Source organism: Geotrypetes seraphini, chromosome 7 (genome assembly GCF_902459505.1).
Source record: "Geotrypetes seraphini chromosome 7, aGeoSer1.1, whole genome shotgun sequence".
Lineage (NCBI taxonomy): Eukaryota > Metazoa > Chordata > Amphibia > Gymnophiona > Dermophiidae > Geotrypetes > Geotrypetes seraphini.
The window spans coordinates 25,033,515-25,056,432 of record NC_047090.1 but is presented as its reverse complement, the minus strand read 5'-3'; the positions used below and the strand labels follow the sequence as shown (position 1 = coordinate 25,056,432).

At 46.3% G+C, this 22,918-nt stretch overlaps 1 protein-coding gene across 1 annotated transcript in view; it reads left to right on the top strand.

Moving 5' to 3' along the window:
* Positions 1-22,918, top strand: part of NUAK1 (NUAK family kinase 1) — a 120,697-nt gene that overhangs the window by 79,495 nt on the left and 18,284 nt on the right. Inside the window, exon 4 of the mRNA XM_033952671.1 lies at positions 5,976-6,041. Coding sequence (XP_033808562.1) covers positions 5,976-6,041 — 66 coding nt within the window. The remainder of the gene's footprint in view (positions 1-5,975; positions 6,042-22,918) is intronic.

Genomic DNA, 22,918 nt, shown 5'->3' with positions numbered 1-22,918 from the left:
AGATACACCAGGAATCTCTAGAGATTTAATAAATGGTGTCGGGTCAAAAGCGCGCCGGGACAAAGGCGCGAGCAGACAATTGAGCACAGCGCGGAGGCGCGCGCCGAAGAAAATTACTGTTTTTAGGGCTCCGATGGGGGGGGGCATGGGGGGAACCCCCCCACTTTACTTAATACAGATCGTGCCGCGTTGTGGGGGGGTTTGGGGGGTTGTAACATAAGAACATAAGCAGTGCCTCTGCTGGGTCAGACCACAGGTCCATCACGCCCAGCAGTCCGCTCCCGCGGCGGCCCAACAGGTCATGACCTGTCTGAATCACCCCTTGGTTTCTCCTCGAAGTCCTATCTTCCCATCCAATTCTTGGCCCTTTGTCCCCGCACCCCTTTCAGTACCCTACGATCCCTTTGTCCCTCAGGAATCCATCCAATTCCTGTTTGAATCCCTGTACTGTATTCTGCCTGATCACTTCCTCCGGGAGCGCATTCCATGTGTCCACGACCCTTTGGGTTAAGAAAAACTTCCTTGCATTTGTCTTGAACCTATCCCCCTTCAGTTTCTCCGAGTGCCCCCTCGTACCCGTTGTCCCTCTCAGTCTGAAGAACCTGTCCCTATCCACCCTCTCTATGCCTCTCAAGATTTTGAAGGTCTCTATCATATCTCCCCTGAGCCTCCTCTTTTCCAGAGAGAAGAGACCCAGCTTATCCAGCCTCTCGGCGTATGGGCAGTTTTCAAGCCCTCTTACCAGCTTCGTTGCTCTCCTTTGGACTTTCTCAAGTACCGCCATGTCCTTCTTGAGGTGCGGCGACCAACACTGAACGCAGTATTCCAGATGCGGGCGCACCATCGCCCGATACAGTGGCATGATGACTTCCCTGTTTTTAGGGAAAAAGCTAAGTTTACAGTAAAATGTGGGGGGTTACAACCCCCCAAGCTCCCCCCAACACCGGCGCGATTTGTATTAAGTAAACTGGGGGTGCTCCCCAACAAAAACCCCCGTCGGAGCCCCTAAAAACAGTAATTTTCTTCGGCGCGCGCCTCCATCTTGCGCTCAGTTGTCGGCGCGCGCCTTTGTCTTCCGCGTTGTTGTCTATGAACCTTAATAAATAGCTGGGGATGGCTATAAGTTCATGAGAACTTATTGGCAGAAAGTCAGAAGTTCACCAGGGCAAATCAGGCACAAAGCACCCAAGAGTGCATGCAAGGTTACCCATAAACATCATTTAAAGCCATCCACGAGCTTAAAAAATCAATTAATGTGTTAAAATTTATAATAAATATGAATTCAAATGTGCAAAGATCGAAGATAATAATAATAAAGTGCCAGGTGCAAAGTCACATCGTTCATGCAAGGACTTATCTGAGAAGCCACCAACATCCATCTAGTAAGAGGGTCTGTTGCCCGGGAGTGCCAACTGATCACCCTTCTTTCCTTCTTCAGGGGCAAACTCAGGGACGTCTCCCATGGAAAACTAAATCAAGCACTGCTCCTCGCCAGCGCAGCTCATTCTAGGGTGAAATTGCCTAACCATTTTTACTACTGTTTTTCTATAGAAAATGGGTTGTTGGCAGTGGCGTGGTAAGGGAGAGGGGGGGCTGTCTACCCCAGGTGCTGGCAGCCCTCCACCTCTTTCCACTTCTCCCCTTGCCATGCCCTACTTCCCTTCCCCCGTACCTCCAGCTGTCCACCGCCTTGAGCAACAACTTCAACGTGTTCCTCGCGACCGCGTCGGCCCTCCCGCTGACATCGCGTCCGGGTGCCGCGCATAGGAAGTGACGTCGGAGGGAGAGCCGCCCTTCGCGAGGAGCACGTTGAAGTGGTTATTCGTGGCGGTGAACAACTAGAGATACGGGGGAAGGGAAGGGGTGGGGGAGGGGCACCTCTTACCCTCGCCACGCCACTGGTTGTCGGTTGTTTAAATTTAAATACCGATAAAGGGAAAAGGCAGCACATCCGTGAAGTGGCTGCCTGGTGCAGGAGGTACATTTGGAAGCGGTAACAGACGGCTTTGCTTATTAAGCGTTTTTCTCAGCCTTCTGTATACGGAGCCTAGGTTGGGAGCTGCTAAGCGGATCGGGGATGCCTAGCCGGGTTCCGCGTGGAACTGAAAACTGTTTTAATGAGCTCAATTGGCGTGGTAATTGACCATGCCATTAAAAACTCATTAACCCCCTCTTTTACTAAGGCGCGCTAGCCGATTTAGCGCGCGCTAAATGCTAACATGTCCATAGCATTGAGCGCGCGCTAAATCGTCTCGCGTGCCATAATAAAAGGACCCCTAAAAACATTTTAAATTATTAAGAAAAAATCTGCGCAGAACTCGGCAAGGCACCTACCTGCAAAGTAGGCATGTTTAGGGGTGGAGACTAGGAGTAGTATGACTTAGGCATCTGTGTTAGGCACCGGCAGTGGCATAGCGAGTGTGAGAGGCGCCTGGGGCAGTGGAGCCCCTCCCTCTTCTCCGCCCCTCTCGTTCCTTCCCAACTCCTCCTGTTGCACGCGCACACGTCCCCTTCCCTTCCCCCTTACCACTTTAATTTTCCCGGCGTGAGCAGCATCACAAACTTACTGCCCGCGTTGTGTCAGCCCTCTCTCTCTCTGTGATGTCACTTCCTAGGTGCGGGACCCGGAAGCGACGTCGGAGAGAACTGACGTGGGCAGCAAGTTTGTGATACTGCTCGTACTGGGAGCAGGGGGCGGGAAGGAGGACGGATGCTAGTGCCCCCACCAAGATGGCGCCTGGGGGTGGACTGCTCCCCGCCTCCCTCTTACTAAGCCACTAGGCACTGGTAAATTAGGCCAGGAAAACCCTGGACTAATATACCGGCGGAGATAGGCGCCACTAGGCACGATTCTATAAATGACGCCTAGCGATCGATTGACAACCGCACTGAAGGATGCCTAGGACTTAGGTACTGTTGCATGCTGTCTATAGAATCTGGCTCATGGTGAATGAAAAGTCTTTAATAAATCACTCAGAATTCAAGAAAACTTAGAGTGAGTCAGGAGCTTAGTCATGGGGGGTGCTGGGTGGGCACCCACTTTGCAGTCAGATCCCCCCCAGTAGCATGTCTCATGAGTGGTCATCCAACAAGATGAGGCACCAGAGATGTCAAATCCAACCGAATGGTCAGAAATCCTTTATTTGCAGTTTGTATCAGAGTTTTAAAGCAAGACTTTGTCTTTTGGAACTTTGCTTGTTTTAAAACTTTGATACAAACTGCAAATAAAGGATTTCTGACCATTTGGTTGGATTTGACATCTCCAGTGCCTCTTCTTGTTGGATTTACTTTGCTTCGAGGCTTAGTACCTTCTTTCCCTTTCCTTATATGCATTTGTCATGAGTCGTAATGCCATGAGTGAACAAGGAAGCATCCTAAGCACTAGAGATTGACACGGGGACAAGTTTTTACATGTCACAGTGGGAACTTATTTTCCCATTTGTCCCTCAAGTTCTTTTCCTGTCCCTACCCCATTTCTGCAAGCTCCGTCCTCATCTGCACAAGCCTCAAATGCTTTAAAACCATAAGTAGTAACATTCTAGAGATCAGATTGTGATGTCATAACGCCTCATTCCACCAATGCCTAAGCTCTGTCCTCTGCACAAGCCTCTGCACAAGCTTTAAAATCATAAGTGTTCGAGGCTTGTGCGGTTAAAGCAGAGCTTGCAAGAATGGGGCAGGGACGGGATGGGGAAATTGAGCTCTTGAGGGGACGGAGACAAATTTGTGCCTGTGTCATTCTCTGCTCAGCACTAGAGCTCTAGTGGTATGGGCTAGTGGGAGGAGGCAGTGCAAACGCAAATCCTCAGCTAACATGAAACATGGGATCACAGATCAGTTACATGTTCAGTGACTTCTTTCTGTGCCCATGTTCAGCATCTGCTCTCTGTGTCCCTATCCTCCCCCTGTGTTCAGCATCTCTCCTATCCCACCTTTTCCAGCATTACTCCTGTGTCTCTGTCTCCCCCTTTTCCAACATTACTCCTCTGTATCCATGTCCTTATTCTGCCTTCATGCTCAGAATCTCTTTTCTATGTCTCTGTCCACCACCTCCCCTCTCTATTCCCTTCCTTCTGCACATCGCACCCTGGAACCAGAATCTATCCCTCTCTCTCCCATGCCCCCTCCCATTGTCTGCCATCTCTCTCTCTCCATGGATCCAGTGTCTCACTCCCCTCTCTAAACCCATGCCCGCTCAGACTGGATTCTCTCCTTCTCTGAACACCTCCCTCAGGTCCACAATAGTTCCTCTTTTCCCCTCCTCCAGTTTGGTTTTTCTTTTCCCCCCCACCAAGCAGATCCAGCATATCTCCCTCTCTTTTAGCAGATCCAGTAAGTACCTCCTCCCTGGACAAATCCACCATCTCTCCCTCCCCCCTCACTATCCCTGGAAAGTCCAGCATCTCCCGCAGCAGATCCAGCATCTCTCCCTCTCTTCTTCGCCTTCCACCAGCAGATCCAGCAGATCTCCTTCTTGGTCTTCCCTCTTCCCCCTTCCCACAATGAGTTCAGCATCTATTTAGCCTGTCTGTCTCCTTTCCCTGGTGTACTGGGGCCTTCCTTGGCCCTTTTCTATCTGTGCAGAAACAGGAGACAGAATGTGGCCCTACAGTTGCTGAATGTCAAGGTTCGTTTTCAGGGGTGAGGGGTGACACTGGATTGACCTGGGGGTGGAAGAGAAAAAGAGGCAACAGGGGGACATGGACCTGGAGGAAGGAGAGATGCCGGCACTTCTAGGTTGCAGTATGAGACGCGCGCACACACACACAAAAAATGGCTTTCTGTTGACTTAAGCCATTGAAATACTGGCCAGTTGGCAATCCTTTTCCTCCCTGATATTACCGTAGGCTCCGTGGTACACTAATCAAACCAACCTTTCATTAGAGCTATTCAAAATAGGCCAATAGATAAACAGGAAGAACTGAAGCTTTTTAAGGACAGCTATTGTTTTCTGCTGCCTGCAAAGAATATATTGCTTCTACACAGCGGGGGTAGGAGAAAACTTGGAATTAGGTTCCAAAAAGAATTCCCTTGCTGGTTTATAGGCTTGAGAGGAAGAAGGATTCCAGCCAGATTGCAGCTATTCTTCTCCGAGCCCCACAGCAAGCAACTGCTACATTCCCCGTTGCTAGTGTCCTAGGAACCAGTATCCAAAAATATAAGCTCCAGACAATGTTTCAGATACTTTCTTAAGCATTCAATAAAATATCTCCAGAAGTGCTCAGAGAAATTGTTGTCATTTGTGAGACCGTAAGACCAAATGCAGGCCAAAGCCCACTTAGTCAGTGGCTCAAATTATCAGTCATTGCACTTCTCTCTCTTAATTTTCTCATAAATGCAAGTAAAATAATCCCAACTCCACACTTATCTGTCAATAACCTTCTTAAATTGGATATTTCACGATCCTCTCAAAAATCTGGGTTCTGGGTAGGGTTACCAGACTTGTGGATTTCCCCGGACATGCTCTCCTTTTGAGGACATGTCCGGGGGGTCCGGACGGCTTTTCAAAGCTCGGCACTTTGTCCGGGTTTTAAAAAGCTTCTATCAAATCGCCATTGGACAGGAGGGCATGCGCGGCTGCCACGCGGTGATGGCACATGCATGCCTGTGATGTCATCGCATCTGCGCATGCGTGGATGCCCTCCTGCCCAACAAGAGCAGGCAGTGGGGCGGGGCTAGGGCGGGATTTGGGGCATGACAGGACAGGGATGGGTGGAACTGGGCGGGCCTGGGGGGCGGGTTTATTCCTAACAGAAAATCTGGTAACCCTAGTTCTGGGTTCTGATGCATTTCGCAATAAATTGCTGCTTCAGCGAACCTGTCATAAGAACATCTTTACTTCAATTTAAAGATTGGAACAATCCCTGCAAACATACAGAATACCAGACCTGAAACAGATACAGAGGCCACCATGCTGGTGTGATTCATTGAGGCTTTGTAAACAGGTGTTCTTTTTTTTTTCTTTTTCTTTTTAGAATGGCGTTGTGCATCGGGATTTGAAGTTGGAAAACATCCTTCTTGATGAGAATTGTAATATTAAGGTAGGAGGAGTGGGTTTTGGTACCCTCTGCTCTAAATGCATCTATTTTAACCACAGTAGCAGCTGTGAAATAGGAATCTGTACTACCAAAAGAGTTTAAAATAAATGTGCTTGTTTTAAAATGAATTTTCCCTTTTTTCATGCATATTTTTGTGTTCATTTGACCTGTTTGTTTCTTGATGTAAGGTTTAAACCCGCCCTGTAAACAACAACCCTACTGCACTGCCATATAGGTGCCACCTGCAGCCATAAGGGCTATTGGGATTGTAGACAGGTAGGTATAGTAGGTTTTCAGGGGCTCACCATGATCTATAAGGGAGTTCTGGTGAGATGTTTGTGTCACCTTTTTTGTGAAGTTCACAGCAGTGCCCTATAAGGTGCCCCACTGCTCTCTTGCTATGTCTGGGTGGCCAATCCATCACATTGCTGGCCCCTCCCACATCCAAAAGGTCTTGTTCTGGGCGTTTGGGCAAATATTTGGACGAGACTATAGTATAAAGATAGACGTACTGGTGGTCTGGACGGTCAAAAGCCAGGATGTACCGATCGGGCAATATATTTTTATTTTTTTTTAAATTTAGACGCAGTTTTCAAGAATGGCCATTTTGGCGCTGCCGACTGTGGGTGACTAGCGCCCTATGTCCAAATCGGGCTTAGACTTTTCTTTTGATTATGCCCCTGCACGTGTGCAGTATAGCCTGTGTACACAATAAAGAGAGCCACACACATTTTGTGCGCAGTTGCTAGGTGTGTGTACTCACTTTCTGCTCCATTTGCACCCACACCCACATGCAACTTAGAGGAAATGTTGTACACAGATTTTAAAAATCCCTCAAATTCTTAGAATAAATAGTCTTAGTAGAAAAAAATGTGCAAATGTTAAAAATATTGTATATTTTACCACTTGGAGAAAGTGGTTCTCAGCTGGGGTGTTCTCACTGGTGTGTTGCGAGGACCCAGGAGCTATGTTGTGGTCCCGTTTAAACAGAGCAGCCACTCTTGAGGGGATGGCAGCAACATGAAGCAAGGCCTGGCGGCGGGTGACGCAGTCACTGAAGCCCTGATATGCTTTATCAGTTTTTGCTGTGAATTTCACTCCTCCTTGAAGTCGCAATGGCATGGGGCACTTATTTTGATTTCTGTTCCAGTGTGCACCTGAAATGGAAAAGATTAAGCACGGCTTGCATCTGCGACCAGAGGAGGGAGCGTGGCTAACATGTATAACTGTGTCATCTGCCAGTGGGCTGTGTTTCCTGAAACTACCATCCCTCAGAGCCACTGCCCTGTTGCCACATTGGAGGGGGAAGGCATTGCACTGTTGGAAGAAGGCGGAGACACTGTTGAAGAGGAGAGAGGAGATGTTGAACTCTTAGGGGGGAAAAGAGAGGCACTATTGGGAGAAGGGGGATGCTGCGCTATTAGGGGAAAGAAGAGAGGCACTGACAGGAGAAGGGGAGAGGGGAGATGCTGCACTATTGGAGCACAGAGATACTTTTGAGGAGAGGAGACATTACACTGTTAGAAGGAAAGAGAAAATGGAGTGGAAAGAGGCACTTTTGGGGGAAAGAAGAGGCACTTTGAGGAGAAAGGGAAGATGCTGCACTGTTAGAGGGGAAGAGGATAGGAACTGATGAGGGAAGAGCAGTAGGGAGATGCTGCACTGGTAGGGAAAGGGGAGAGGGGCGGGGGTGGTGCATTATTGGGAGGTGGGGGGAAAATAGGGGACAGGGATATGCTGGCCTGCTGAGAGGGAGAGGACGTGAGAGGGACATGATTTTGCTGGACTGTGACACGGAAGGGAAGAGAGATGGGGCAGGGATATTTTGGATCATAGTGTTGGAGGGGGAGGAAGACGAAACGGAGATATTGTACCATAGGGGTGGGGGGAGAGAGATGAAGGATAAATGCCGAGTATGGTGGAACCATGGGGGAGAAGCCATGGGGGCTTTTTCAAGGAGGCAAATGAGAGGATGGTGAGTACAGAGTGTAGAAGTATGGTAATAGGGAGTGGGTGAAAGATAGAATGAGAGGTTGGGGAGATATAAGACAAGAAAAATGGGAAAGTTAGGGTTTGAAAGGAGAAGATGAAAATTTGATAGCTGAGAAAAGGAGACAGAGGGGAAACTTTGAGTGGACAAAGAGGCAGAAAAGGAAGAAAGAGGAAAAATCAAGTTGTTAGAGACAGATGTAGTGAGGGAATGGAAGAAGACAGGAGGAGAGAAGAGAAAGGCCAAATGGACAGCAGCTACTAGAAAGAGAGAAGTAGAAAAGAAACTGGGACCAACATGATTTGAAAAATACCTCGACAAAAACAGAGACAACAAAGGTAGAAAAAAGTGTTGTATTTATTAATGGGGATATGTTAGCTTTGGGAGTGTGTATTCTGGATGTCTGTGTTATGTTCAGTACAAAAGGAAATGCATTTTTGGTTTTATTTCTCCAGTGTTACACTACACGCTAAGTTTACTTCTTGAGGTTCACGGTTCAGTTTTTGTCTTCATATTTCTAATTTGTGATCCCTTATTCTGTAATTGATGAGGTTCTGTATGTGTGACTTAGGTGCAGTATTCTGTTTATATGGTTACTTTGTAGAAATCTCAGTTGCTGGAACGTACGCAGGTGAGGCTGGACTCATTTAGAGCACTGGTCTTTGACCTGGGGGCCACCGCGTGAGCGGTCTGCTGGGCACAATGGACCACTGATCTGACCCAGCAGCAGCAATTCTTATGTTATGTTATGCTCAGTTGCTCTAGTAGGTATATTGGTATTCTAGGGTCTTGCCCATAGGTAGGGTTCTTGTTGTTTGAATCATAAAAATTAGTGCTCCGGTTATATAGTATATTTGCTACATTTATATTGAGAGGACTTTTTCAAGTTTTACATTATTTCAGAATGCGCTTGGTAATGGAAAGATTTACGCTGGGTTTAACTAAGCCATCGTAGAAGTTTCTACCATTGCCTGAAGTGCTATGACGCTCATAGAATTCCTATGAATTACTAAAGTAAAATCTGGTAACCCTATCCCTAATCTCAATACAATGAGCCCCGACCCGGCTCTTGCCCCCTTACCCTTGTAGGCCCCCCCTAGGCCTACCTTTTCTAGCCCTGGTGTTTTATACATATCATTCTTGCCTGTCATGAGTCTTTCATCAAAATGGCCACCCCAACCTCTATCAGCTGTCTGTTTTGCACAGAAATTTCAAAATTTGTGTGCCAGATTCCCCCCGGAGTAATATCTTATGTTAATTATTCTGGATGTCCTGCAAGCCTAACTTGCCAAGTGGATCTCACAGGCTGAGTTGAAAATTACTGGGTTACCCTACAGGGTCTTGCCTAAGCATCACCAGGTCAATAGATTCAGAGTTGGGCAGAACATTTGACACCATCCTGCCACTTCTGAAAGAATTGTCTGCCTGGAGGGATTAAAAGAATGCTCACCATGTGACTTGATCTGAGGCACTTGGCGGACCTTACGTTTGGACCATGGGCATCGAAATGGGGGTGGCCACAGGGGCCACAGCCTCCCCAAAGATTGGCGGTTACCAGTCAGTTATGGTTCTATTCCCCCATCCACCTCCTTCCAGCGCTATACTTTTTAAATCTTTGGGGAGCTGCCGCACAGCGTCAACAAGCAGGCCTGCCCCAGAACCCTTCATTTCTACTTCCGGGGGCAGGCCTGCTCATTGACACTGCATGGCGGCTGTCTGAAGATTTAAAGTACAGTGACAGGAAGAGTCAGGAGCTGGTGAGAGGTCGTGCCGCAGGACTTCACTGGGGCCTAGGGCAGAGCCCTCCCACCCCTGCCTAAAGGCAAGCCAGTTGATGTAGTGTATCTAGATTTCCAGAAGGCTTTTGACAAAGTTCCTTATGAGAGGCTTCTGAGAAAATTAGAGTCATGGGATAGGAGGCAATGTTCAATTGTAGATTAAGAACTGGTTATCAGACAGAAAACAGAGGGTAGGGTTGAATGGCCATTTTTCTCAGTGGAGGAGGGTAAATGTGTGCCGCAGGGATCTGTGCTGGGACCGGTGCTATTTAACTTATTTATAAATGATCTAGAAATTGAAACTACGAGTGAGGTGATTAAATTTGCAGATGACACTAAACTGTTCAAAGTTGTTAAAACGCATACGGATTGTGAAAAATTGCAGGAAGACCTCAGGAAAATGGAAGACTGGGCATTCAAATGGCAGATGAAATTTAATGTGGACAAATGCAAAGAAAAATAATCCCAATCATAGTTATTGGATGCTAGGGACCACCTTGGGGGTCACCGCCCAATGTGTGGGTGCAGCCAAGAAGGCAAACAGGATGCTAGGAATTATTAGAAAAGGGATGGTCAACAAGACTAAGAATGTTATAATGCCTTTGTATCACTCAGTGGTGCAACCTCACCTTGAGTATTGTGTTCAGTTCTAGACTCCTTATCTCAAGAAAGATATAGCGGCACTAGAAAAGGTTCAAAGAAGAGCGACCAAGATGGTAAAAGGGATGGAGCTCCTCTCGTATGAGGAAAGACTAGAGAGGTTAAGGCTCTTCAGCTTGGAAAAGAGACAGCTAAGGGGAGATATGATTGAAGTCTACAAAATCCTGAGTGGTGTAGAATGGGCGCCACAAATGGATCAATTTTTTACTGCATTAAGATTTACAAAGACTAGGGGACACTCGAAGTTACAGAGTAATACTTTAAAAACCAATAGGAGGAATTAATTTTTCACTCAGAGAATAGTTAAACTCTGGAGTGTGTTGCCAGAGGATGTGGTAAGAGCGGTTAATGTAGCTAGTTTTAAAAAAGGTTTGGACAAGTTCCTGGAGGAAAAATCCATAGTCTGCTGTTGAGACAGACAAGGGACGGTAGCATGGAATACTGCTACTATTTGGATTTTTGCCAGGTACTTGTGACTTGGATTGACCTCTGCGAAGATGGAATATTGGGCTAGATGGAATATTGGGCTAGATCAGTGGTTCCCAAACCTGTCCCGGGGGACCCCCAGCCAGTCAGGTTTTCAAAATATCCCTAATGAATATGCATTATATGCAAATCTCTCTCATGCATATTCATTAGGGATATCTTGGAAACCTGACTGGCTGGGGGTCTCCCAGGACAGGTTTGGGAACCACTGGGCTAGATGAACCATTGGTCTGACCCATTAAGGCTATTCTTATGCTTATGATTTGGATAGAGCAGTGTTTTTCAACCTTTTTTGGGCAAAGGCACACTTGTTTCATGAAAAAAATCACGAGGCACACCACCATTAGAAAATGTTAAAAAATTTAACTCTGTGCCTATATTGACTATATATAAAGTAATTCTCTTGAATAGGAATCAAATAAACACAAAGAAAGTATTTTATAATTACTTTATTATGAAATATTAAGTAAACAGAATAGTGAAAAATTATAAAATATTTTATTCAGTGCGAAACCTGGGCCTGTTTGGCTGAACACAAAGCTGATATTCTGGCTGGAATCGAAGAAAGACACACACGTAGCTCTTCGTCAACAGCTCTCAGTCTCTCTCTGTATTTGGTTTTTATAGCATACAAAAATAGACAAATATACCCTCCATCCTTTTTATTAAACCACAATAGCAGTTTTTAGCGCAGGGAGCTGCGCTGAATGCCCAGCGCTGCTCTTGACGCTCATAGGCTCCCTGTGCTAAAAACCACTATTGCGGTTTAGTAAAAGGTGACCATATTGTAAAATATAGACAGCAGATATAAATTCAGAACTGTGTATAGTAAGTGAAGGGAAGTTTTCATCTCTGGGAATTTACCCAGTTAACTATTAAGTTATTTGGGCAAATTCCTTTGAAAACTGTGGTAATACTGCCTCCACTTTGCTAAATTTAAAATAAAATCATTTTTCCTACCTTGTCTGCTGATTTCTGGTTGCACTTTCTTCTTCTGACTGTGCATCCAATCTTTCTTCCCTTCTATCAGCCTGTATGCTTTCTCTCCTTCACACCTCATTCCCTCCCCCAACTTTTTCTTCCTCTCTCCCTGACCTTTCTTTCTTTTTTTCTGTTTCTCTTCTTTCCTTCTGTTTCCCTGCCTGCCCCCTTTCTTTCTTTCTCCCTGCCGTTCCCCAAGCCACTGCCACTGCCGCTGCCATCGGGGAACAGGACCCACCAATGGATAACAGGCTCCAAAGCCGACGCCGACACATGCTCTCCCTGACGTCAATTCTGCAATCGGAGAGGAAGTTCCGCCCAGCCAGGCAGCGATTGGCTGGCCCGAACTTCCTCTCCGACTGCAGAATTGACGTCGGGGAGAAGAAGACTTATTGGCTCGATAGATTAGATCGCCAAGACAAAGTGAGTCCTGGGTGATCGACTCACTTTGCCTTGGCGAGCTACGGCGCCCCTGCCTCGGGCCCCCTGTCAGCTCCGGGCCCCTGAATGCAGGACTGGTTGTACTGCCCTGATGGCGGCCCTGCGGCACACCAGGCAACATCGCGGAACAGCGGTTGAAAAACACTGGGATAGAGAATGGATTGCAATTTGAAGGAGTCGGAAGGGGAAAAAGTGAAAGTGAGAAAATGGTAAAATTCTGCAATAAAATCCAGAAGAATCCTCTGGTTACCCTGTTTTCATTCGACAGCTGTGTACAGTAGCAGCCCTTTGCTGAGACTACAAAGTACTTTCTTGGCTATGAGGCTTGGAGTGCCTACTGCAGAGCTCAATACAAATTCTTTTGATCCTGTGGGGAAAACAAAAACTTCTAAATAAACTTGTCACGCTGCATGGACCCATTAACACAGCATGGAGGTGACCAGCTATCCAAACAAGCTGAGAGCAGCCACAGGTTTTTATTCTTTTGCCCTTTGTGCTCATAAGATGGTCAAGGGGATTTCTTTGCTGGTTATGTTGAGTTTCCATTTAAATTCTTTACGAAACAGAATAAAGTGGTGTCACTTAGATTACTTCATGTTAAGTAGTTTATTGTCGGCACATGAAATGTTTTGATCTCTGAGATTGCATTATACAGAGGTGGTTGGGACAGATGTGATGATCCTGCCTCACTGTTAAGACTTGTAGACCACTTTTGGAAACAGGATACTGTGCTTGATGGACCTTTGGTCTATCCCAGTATGGCAGCTCTTATGTTCTTAGGTGAGCCAAGTATAGGACAATCAAGCCATTGTTGAGTTTGGCTCTTAGGCATTGGTGGAATGAGGCATTATGACATCACAATCTCAGCTCTGGAATGTTGCTATGAAGTGTGCTGAAAAGTTCTCAGCCCAGAAGAATTTCGTTTCTGCAAATTGGCCCTTAACAAAATATGATAAACATTTTTTTTAGCAAAACCTGAATGGCCACTGCATAAAAAAAGCAGATTATTTATATTTATGCCTTACATTCCTGACCACCCCCCACTGTGGGCCTCCCCTGCAAGTGTTGTCTGTTACCTCTCCCCCTCCCCTCGAACCTACCTGTGTACCTTGTGGTCCAACGGGATCTTCAAGGCCAGGGGCATGGCTCCCTTACGACCACAATCCAAAATTGCCATTGGTGGCAAGGGGAAGAAGGTGGGGCCTGGCTGATTTTGTTTTTGGTTTCAGTTTCTGCCAAACCGGAGCGGCTAATCTCAGTCATGGATTGAGTTTCAGTTGAAACCCAAGATCCTGATTTTGATTGCGCTAGGCATCCGTGATTAGATCAAGTTTACCTAACAGGTGGTGAGCTAAGTTTTTCGAATTAAAACCGCAAACTCCAAGAAAAATGGCAGCTGTAGCCCTTCCAAGAAAAATGGCAGTTGTAGCCCTATACAGAATAAATTATAAGTAAACCCTGTTTTACACACATTAAAGCCTCTGATAAAATTATCCCACAAATTACCCTCATAGGGGCTGAAGCAAAAGTTACCACAGCAGAAGCACCTGGCCATCGAGGGTTCTGTATGCACACCACTGGACACATGGGGTCGAAGGAGACATACATAGATGGATCAAAAATTGGTTGGCGGGTAGAAAGCAAAGGGTAGGAGTGAAGGGCCTGGACTACTCGGACAGGAGGAGGGTCACGAGTGCTGTTCCACAGGGGTTCTGCTGTTGAATGTATTTATAAATGATCTAGAAACAGGGACGAAGTGCGAAGTAATAAAATTCTCAGACGACACCAAATTATTTAGTGGAGTTAGGACTAAAGAGGACTGCGAAGATTTACAAAGGCACCTGAACAAACTAGGAGAGTGGGCGATGAGATGGCAGATGAAGTTTAATGTAGAAAAATGTAAAGTCTTGCATGTGGGAAACAGAAACCCGAAGTACAGCTATACAATGGGAGGGCTGGTAATGGGAGAAAGTAGCCTAGAGAAGGACTTAGGGGTACTGGTGGACAAAACAATGAAGCCGTCGGTACAGTGCGCAGCGGCCTCTAAGAAGGCGACCAGAATGCTACGCATTATTAAGAAGGGTATTACAACCAGGACAAAAGAAGTTATCCTGCCGTTGTATCGGTTGATGGTGCGCCCGCATCTGGAGTACTGCGTCCAATATTGGTCGCCGTACCTTAAGAAGGATATGGCGATACTCGAGAGGGTACAGGAAAGAGCGACGAGATTGATAAAAGGTATGGAAAACCTTTCATTCGCTGAAAGATTGGAGAAACTGGAGCACTATTCCCTGGAAAAGCAGAGACTTAGAGGGGACATGATAGAGACTTACAAGATCATGAAGGGCATAGAGAAAGTGGAGAGGGACAGATTCTTCAAACTTTCAAGAACTACAAGAATGAGAGGGCATTCGGAAAAATTAAGAGGGGACAGATTCAGAACCAATGCTAGAAAGTTCTTCTTCACACAAAGGGTGGTGGACATCTGGAATGCGCTTCCGGAGGGTATAATAGGACAGAGTACGGTATTGGGGTTCAAGAAGGGATTAGATAACTTCCTGAAGGAAAAGGGGATAGAAGGGTATAGATAGAGGATCACTATACAGGTCCTGGACCTGATGGGCCACCGCGTGAGCGGACTGCTGGGCATGATGGACCTCTGGTCTGACCTAGCAGATGCACTGCTTATGTTCTTGTATTAGAATCAATGTGCCAGTACTTGTAAAGCATAAAAAGAGATGAGCCAGTAACATTTTCAAAAAAATCCCCATCACATCTGAGTATTTGGTTTTCCAAATGTGTAAGGTTGACCTTTCTTGATCTTTTGACACGTACGCTATAAATCCCAAAGTCATTTAGTTTCTAATCAAAATTCCTTTCCAGAAAAAAAAGGCATATTTGAAATTTTTCTGTAGTAAAAGGGGAGGGATGAGGAAGGGGCAGCAGTGGGTTGCAGGATAATCACATGCATACCAAGGATTCTTACATGCTGTAGCAGAACGCTTGAAGGTCAGACCATTCACTGAGTCAAGCTGCTGCAGTCACTGCATGCATCCCCTTTATCCAGAGCAATTAGTAGACTGAAGTCATTGTCTTGGTATGTCAGAGCTGGACAAATCCTGCAGTGTCGTGAGTTTTCCCTTCACAGAATTCTTTAGCTTTTGGGGATGTTGTTTTCTGAAGGGAGTCATTGTCTTACAAGGTCTGAATGTGCATTTTTTTTGAAGACCCTTGCTAAAAAAAATAAAATCTAGCCACAGAAGCTTAAAGACCCTTAATCTCTGTTCTCTTTGCATTGTAACAAGTGGCAAAAAACCCCAAAATGGCCACTCTGGTTTGACCAACACGAGACTTATTTTTCTCACTGGTTTTTAACCATCTGGGGAGATGAACACACAAATTCCCATTGTCTATAACATTACTGGGGCCTGACCCCATGTCTTCTTTCTGTCCTTTCAACCTTTCCCCCACAACTTTTCCCCTTTCAACCTTTCCACCACAACTCTTGAATATATGTCACTGTAGACAACATTTATATCTGCATTTGTCTTCCTCAGTGATTCCCAATCGTGCTACTGTGGCAGAACCTCTAAAATAATTTTTTCAGACATAAAGGACCTCCCACTCCCTGAGATCAATCCAGCTTCTACTCCCCCCCCCCCAAGTTCCATCTCTTTTCCCTCTTGCCATCCCGCTTAGTCCATCATCTTGGGCATCCCTCTTCCTCCCCTCCACTCCTGTGTCTACTGTCTCTCCCTCTCTCTTTCTCTTTCCCGCTCCCATCCTCCTACTCTTGATTCAGCATCTGCTCTTCTCTCTCAGCCACTTCCCCCCCCTCCCCACTGCACCCTTAATACAGCTTCTTACCCCTTCCCCAACTACCTCGTGCTGGAGGTCTCTTTCATTTGCTATATTTTAGTCAAAGAGGTGCATGCTGGCAAATGACACGGGGACAAATTTTTCCCCGTTCCCACGGGAACTCATTTTCCCGTCCCCGCAAGTTCTTTTCCTGTCCCTGCCTCGATCCAGCAAGCTCTGTCCTCATCTGCAAAAGACTCAAATAATTTAAAACCAAAAGTGTTCAAGGCTTGTGCGGTTAAGGCACAGCTTATAGGAATGGCACAGCAACAAAACTCACAGGGACTGGGCCAAATTTGTCCCCATGTCATTCTCTAGTGCATGCTTGTGTTGCCCAAGCAATGAGGAAGTCGGTGGCATGTTTCAGCTACAAGCTCATGCTCCTGCACATGCTCAGTTCAGGCTGCTACATTGAGCATGTGCAGGAAGTGCCAGTGTCTGAGGCTGAAGCACCTTACCAATGTCCTCGCTTGGGGAACCCCTGAAAAGAGCTTGCAGAACTCTAAGTTTCCACAGAAACCTAGTTTGGGAATCACTGGTCTATCTAGTATATGTCATTTGGGGGTCTGCCTTGTCTGCCTGCTACTCTTAGGGGATTTTTGCACAAGTTTGTCAGTTTATTTGCCAAATGCAATATAATCGAGGTCTTTTGGTAATAACTCCAGTTGTAATAGAGAAAGAAATGATTTCTCATCATAATCAAGGCTGCTGGTCTTTGAGATTTTTACCGTAGCAATTTTCAAACCCCAAGCTAAGTTATAGGCATCGCTAATTGCCTGCAGCTGTCAGTACTTTAGGAAAAACAGCAGTGTCCATGGTTGTTTTTTCAAATGCCAACAGCTGAAAGATGTTGGTGCTGCTTGTAACTCCTATGGGATGTTGAGGATTAGCAAATTAAAATCCCTCCAAAACAGAAGTCCAAACTAACCCTCCCCCCTCGCCACTGCTCGGCGAAATCCCCAAAGCCCTTTAAATCCCTAAGGGCTTCAGGGCAGTTACCGCAGCAGCCCATGTTGTCAGGCTTTGTAAAAGAGGGGTAAGACAGTAAAGCAGGCTTCTTTAAAGCCAGTCGGGGTCTACAACTTATCCTGACTTTCAGGGGGTGGGTAAGCAGAGTGGGCAGACTTGATGGGCTGTAGCCCTTTTCTGCCGTCCTCTTCTATGTTTCTATGATTTCCCCAATGAATATGTAAGAACATAAGAAATGCCGCTGCTGGGTCAGACCAATGGTCCATCATGCCCAGCAGTCCGCTCACGCGATGGTCCTTTGGTCAAAGACCAGCGCCCTAACTGAGACTAGCCCTACCAGCGAATGTCATTGTTCAGCAGGAACTTGTCTAACTTTGTCTTGAATCCCTGGAGGGTGTTTTCCCCTATGACAGACTCCAGGAGAGCGTTCCAGTTTTCCACCACTCTCTGGGTGAAGAAGAACTTCCTTATGTTTGTACAGAATCTATCCCCTTTCAACTTTAGAGAGTGCCCTCTCGTTCTCCCTACCTTGGAGAGAGGGTGAACTACCTGTCCTTATCTACTAAGTCTGTCCCCTTCAGTACCTTGAATGTTTCAATCATGTCCCCTCTCAATCTTCTCTGTTCAGTGCTTCCATTGCATTCAAACATATCTCATACATATTCATTGTGGAAATCCTGAAAGCAGGGCTGGATTGAGTCCTTGAAGGACTGGATTTGAGGACCTCTGGATTAGAACATTTCCCCCTCCGAAAACAGGAGTGTCTTTATGTCAAGGCCTCCCCAGCAAGTATTCTGCATTTGATTTTCTCCTGTCATGTCATGTTATGCAAACTTCCCACATTCTGTGTGGGAGGTCAGTTCTGCCCAATTTCTGGATGACTCGGTTCCTTTGGAGAGGAAGGTGCTAGTGGTTAGAGAAATGGATTGAAAACAAGGGAAGCAAGAGGTCAGTTCATAATGTCCGCCACTGCCTTTTATTAAAGGGCATTAAGCCCTTATCACACAATTATTATTAATTAACCACCTTTTCATGAAGAGTTTCACCCAAAGTAAATTGTATAGTAATCGGGTATTCTTCTTAAGTACTATAAGACAGGGTCTTATATTAATTATAGGAAAAAAAATGCATTAGGGCTTATTTTGTGGGGATGTCATTTTTTTTCATGTACAACAATCAGGTCTCCCTTCCTCTCCTCCACCCCAGGTCTTCCTCTTTCCTTTCTCCTCCCCCCCTCCCCCCATGTGCAGCATCTTTCTATCCCTCCCTCCCTCCCTCCCATCCCCCTGTGCAGCAGAACCACACCGATCCTCCCACCGTGATACTGACATACCTCCGAGGCATCCAAAAACAGCGACAGCAGCAGCGCTCTGAATGGGCAGAGGGAAGGCTGCGGAGCGGCTCGTTCAGAGCGTTGCCGCTGCTGTTTTTGGATGCCTCGGAGGTATGTCAGTCTCATGATGGGAGGGTCGGTGGGGTTCTGCTGCACAGGGAGATGGGAGCCCAGAAATAGTGGAAGCCAGGATTTTTTATTTTTAAACTAGGGATGGGGTCGGGGAGCATCAGGGACATTCAGGGAGCACTACGAAGTCAATCTTTTTTCGGGGTAGGTCTTATTTGGGGGGAAACACATTATTTTCCCTATATATTCTAACTGTAGTACCTAGGGCAATAGAGGGTTAAGTGACTTGCCCAGAGTCACAGGGAGCACGCTGGGATCTAATTCACAACTAGTAGTTCTAACAATTAGCCCGCTCTTCGCTCCAGCGCAGTGTCATAAGAACATAAGCAGTGCCTCCGCTGGGTCAGACCACAGGTCCATCCCGCCCAGCAGTCCGCTCCCGCGGCGGCCCAAAACAGGTCAAGACCTGTCTGAATCATCAGAAGGGGCTCCCTTGCCACCTTGGTTTCCCATTTAAGTCCTGCCTTCCTATCGAAGTCCTAGCCCTCCGGTCTTGCACATGCACGACCAGGTTAGTTTATACTCATTACCTGATTTACTTCCTATACTTGTGTTACCTCCCAGCTCCTCCCTCAGTATCCCACGATCCCTTTATCCCTCAGGAATCCATCCAATCCCTGTTTGAATCCTTGTACCGTATTCTGTCTGATCACTTCCTCCGGTAGCGCATTCCAAGTGTCCACTACCCTTTGGGTGAAAAAAAACTTCCTTGCATTTGTTTTGAACCTATCTCCCTTCAGTTTCTCAGAATGTCCCCTCGTATTTGCTGTCCCCTTCAGTCTAAAGAATCTGTCCCTATCCACCTTCTCTATGCCCCTCATGATCTTGAAAGTCTCTATCATATCTCCCCTGAGCCTCCTTTTCTCCAGAGAGAAGAGCCCCAGCCTATCCAGCCTCTCGGCATATGAGCAGTGTTCCAGCCCTCTTACCAATTTCGTTGCTCTCCTTTGGACTCTCTCAAGTACCGCCATGTGCTTCCTGAGGTGCGGCGACCAATACTGAACGCAGTACTCCAGATGTGGACGTACCATCGCTCGATACAAAGGCATGATGACTTCCCGTGTTCTGGTTGCTATGCCCTTCTTTATGATGCCCAGCATCCTGTTGGCTTTTTTCGAGGCTGCCGCGCACTGTGCAGATGGCTTCAGTGATGCATCCACCAGCACACCCAAGTCTCTCTCGAGTCTGCTGTCTCCCAACAATACCCCCCCTAATTTGTAGCTGAACAACGGGTTCTTTTTCCCTATATGCATGACCTTGCATTTGTCCACGTTGAAGCGCATTTGCCATTTGTTTGCCCAGTCTTCCAGCTTGTCCAGGTCCCTTTGTAGGTCCTCACACTCCTCCCTGGTCGTAACTCTGCCGCACAGTTTGGTATCGTCTGCAAATTTTATAACCTCGCACTTTGCCTCCTTTTCCAGGTCATTGATGAATATGTTGAAGAGTAAAGGCCCCAGCACCGATCCCTGTGGCACACCGCTCGTGACTCCCCGCCAGTCAGAATATTGACCCTTTACTCCAACCCTCTGCAGTCTTCCCGACAACCAGTGCTTGATCCATCTGTGCACATCCCCTCCCACCCCGTGGTTCCACAGCTTCTTAAGTAGCCTTTCATGTGGCACCTTGTCGAAAGCCTTTTGAAAGTCGAGGTAAATGATGTCTATGGGCTCCCCATTGTCCACCCGACTGCTTATTCCCTCAAAGAAGTACAGAAGGTTCGTTAGGCACGACCTTCCCTTACAGAATCCGTGCTGGCTTGTTCTCAGTAGGCCATTTCTCTCGATGTGCTCGCAAATGCCGTCCTTGATCATAGCTTCAACAATCTTCCCTATAATTGAAGTCAGGCTCACCGGCCTGTAGTTCCCGGGGTCACCCCTCGATCCTTTCTTGAAGATGGGTGTGACATTTGCCAATTTCCAGTCCTCCGGCACCTCACCAGTTTTCAAGGATAGGTGGTGTCTCACTAGCTTTTCCTGCCGCGGCACACTAAACCCAGGGCCGCGTCTACAAGGGCCTCTGAGCATGCATGGATGTCGACCGGTGATAGCGCATGCATGTGCGTGATGTCATCACATCAATGTCCGCACATGCTTGGAGGCCCTGTAGACACGACTACATATATATATATATATATCACACTTCTGAAGAACTGCTCCATGTGGGATTTACTAAACGGTGGTAGAGGTTTCTACCGTAGGTCGGCAAGTTAAATGCTCTGACACTCTTAAAATTCTTAGGAGCGTCGGAAGATTTATCTTGCCTGCCTGTGGTAAAAACCTCTACCGCCGTTTAGTAAAAGGAGCCATAGACGCAATTTTCCTTCTGTTAAAAACATGGCGTCTTAAGAACTACCCTTCTCCCTCCGTATTCGCGGGGGATGCGGGCAGAACATAGCCGTGAATACCGAAAAGCCGCAGATAACTTTTTGCATATTATTCACAGTTTTTCAGTAAAATAGACCTGAAAAAGATAATAAACCTGAATAACCCGACCTGCGATTTGCTCCGTACAACACCGGGAGCAGTGATTTCCAATGTGAAACGCCGGGTTCAGTGACAAAAATTAGGGGGCGGAGTCAGCAGCCGAAAAATCGCGAGTCCGCAGATACGGAGGGAGAAGTTGTATTATTAAATAAATGATTGCCAATAAAAGATCCATGCTTTTCATTGGCATAGCACTCTGTGAAGGAAGTAAATGATTAACTAGTGATGTACATTTGTCATCGTTGCTATTTAATATCTCACTAGAAACGTTCTCCCTGTTTGTCTGTATCTTTACGATAAAGTTTATAATGTAAGGATAAGATTGTTATCCACCTTGAGCCACTGTGGTGGTTAAGCAGATTATAAATAAATGCTTAAATTAAATTAAATTAAAATGTAATTGAGTGGGTCTCAGCTCCACAGCCATCTTAAGTACTGCGTGCCACTCATGTGAACGGCTCTTTTCTGGTTCTAAAAAGCAAAATAAGAAATCTTATTTATAAAATAATAAATGTTAATCCAGCATGTTGTCTTCCAAATTAATCATTTATGTAGCGGCACAGTTTTTATGACATAAATTTAAACAAGCGGCAATATTATCAAACCTCATAGTCCAAATACTAACCTAACCAGCAATGAACAGAGAACACACCATTAGGAAGGATTTTGGCTCTGAATTTTATGACTTCTCTCCAGGTCCTCCAAATTTGGAACTTTTTAGAAAAAGAACTGCAGCTTCCAGCTCTCATTTAAAAGGCCAGAATGTGAAATAATCTCGACTCCTATTAATCTTGTTGCAGAGGGAATGACAGCTTTAATGAGTGAAGCCGATAACCATCAGTCTGTCAGGATGGGAGGGGACCCTAATGTAAATACTCTTTTCCTGAATGGTTTAAACGAAAACATGGCTGCCCAGTCTATGAATTTCTTTGTGTGAAAACAAATGGATTTCCCCCCCCAATACATTCTCTTACATTCCACAGCATTATTTTATTAAGGAAAATGCGCCGGGCGTGCAGCGTGAGCCTTGACCCTTAGAGAGCCCTATACTATCAGGAAAGGCGATGGAGCAGTCTCAACTTTTAACACCAGAGCCCTGCCATTCCTTTCCTTGATTGACAAGGCACACTTCTGAGGGCTTAAGTCCAACTTCCTGTGAATGGGTTTGGGTGCCTTGATAAGACTAGTGGAATTCAGGTCACTTAAACATGATCCCAGCTCTGGGAGTTAGGTTTCAGATTGTACAATCGTGTGGGTTTCAGTGTCTGCTGCATTCCGCTACTATAAAGCCAGTTCTTACAGGAGTGCTTTAGGACGGTCCTCGCCCAGACGAAGGAGCAGCCTCGGCTCTTGGCAGCTGCTAATCAAGTAGAACAAGTAGTAACCACGCTAATTAGGGTCTAGAGACTACGGAAAACCATCTACAATTACGTAACTTGCACACATGTACCTGAAATTGGTCCAGTGTTCACAGGATGTTTTACGGGCGTCTGCTCTCTCCTCTGCTATTACTAGCAATAAATCTGAATTGTAAATTGCCAAGGAGAGTCATTTTTTATAGCAGTTTACTAGAACTGGTGTCTGACACCCTAGGTCAGTGGTTCCCAAATCTGTCCCGGGGGAATCCCCAGGATAGGTTTGGGTACCACTGCCCTAGGATGGCTCAAAGCCCTATTCCCTGTAGTCCAGCATTCCCCCCTGTCCCTCAAGTTTCTAGCATTCCTCTTTCTGCTCCTTATCCTCCTCCCCCCTCAATGTGACTAGCATCACCT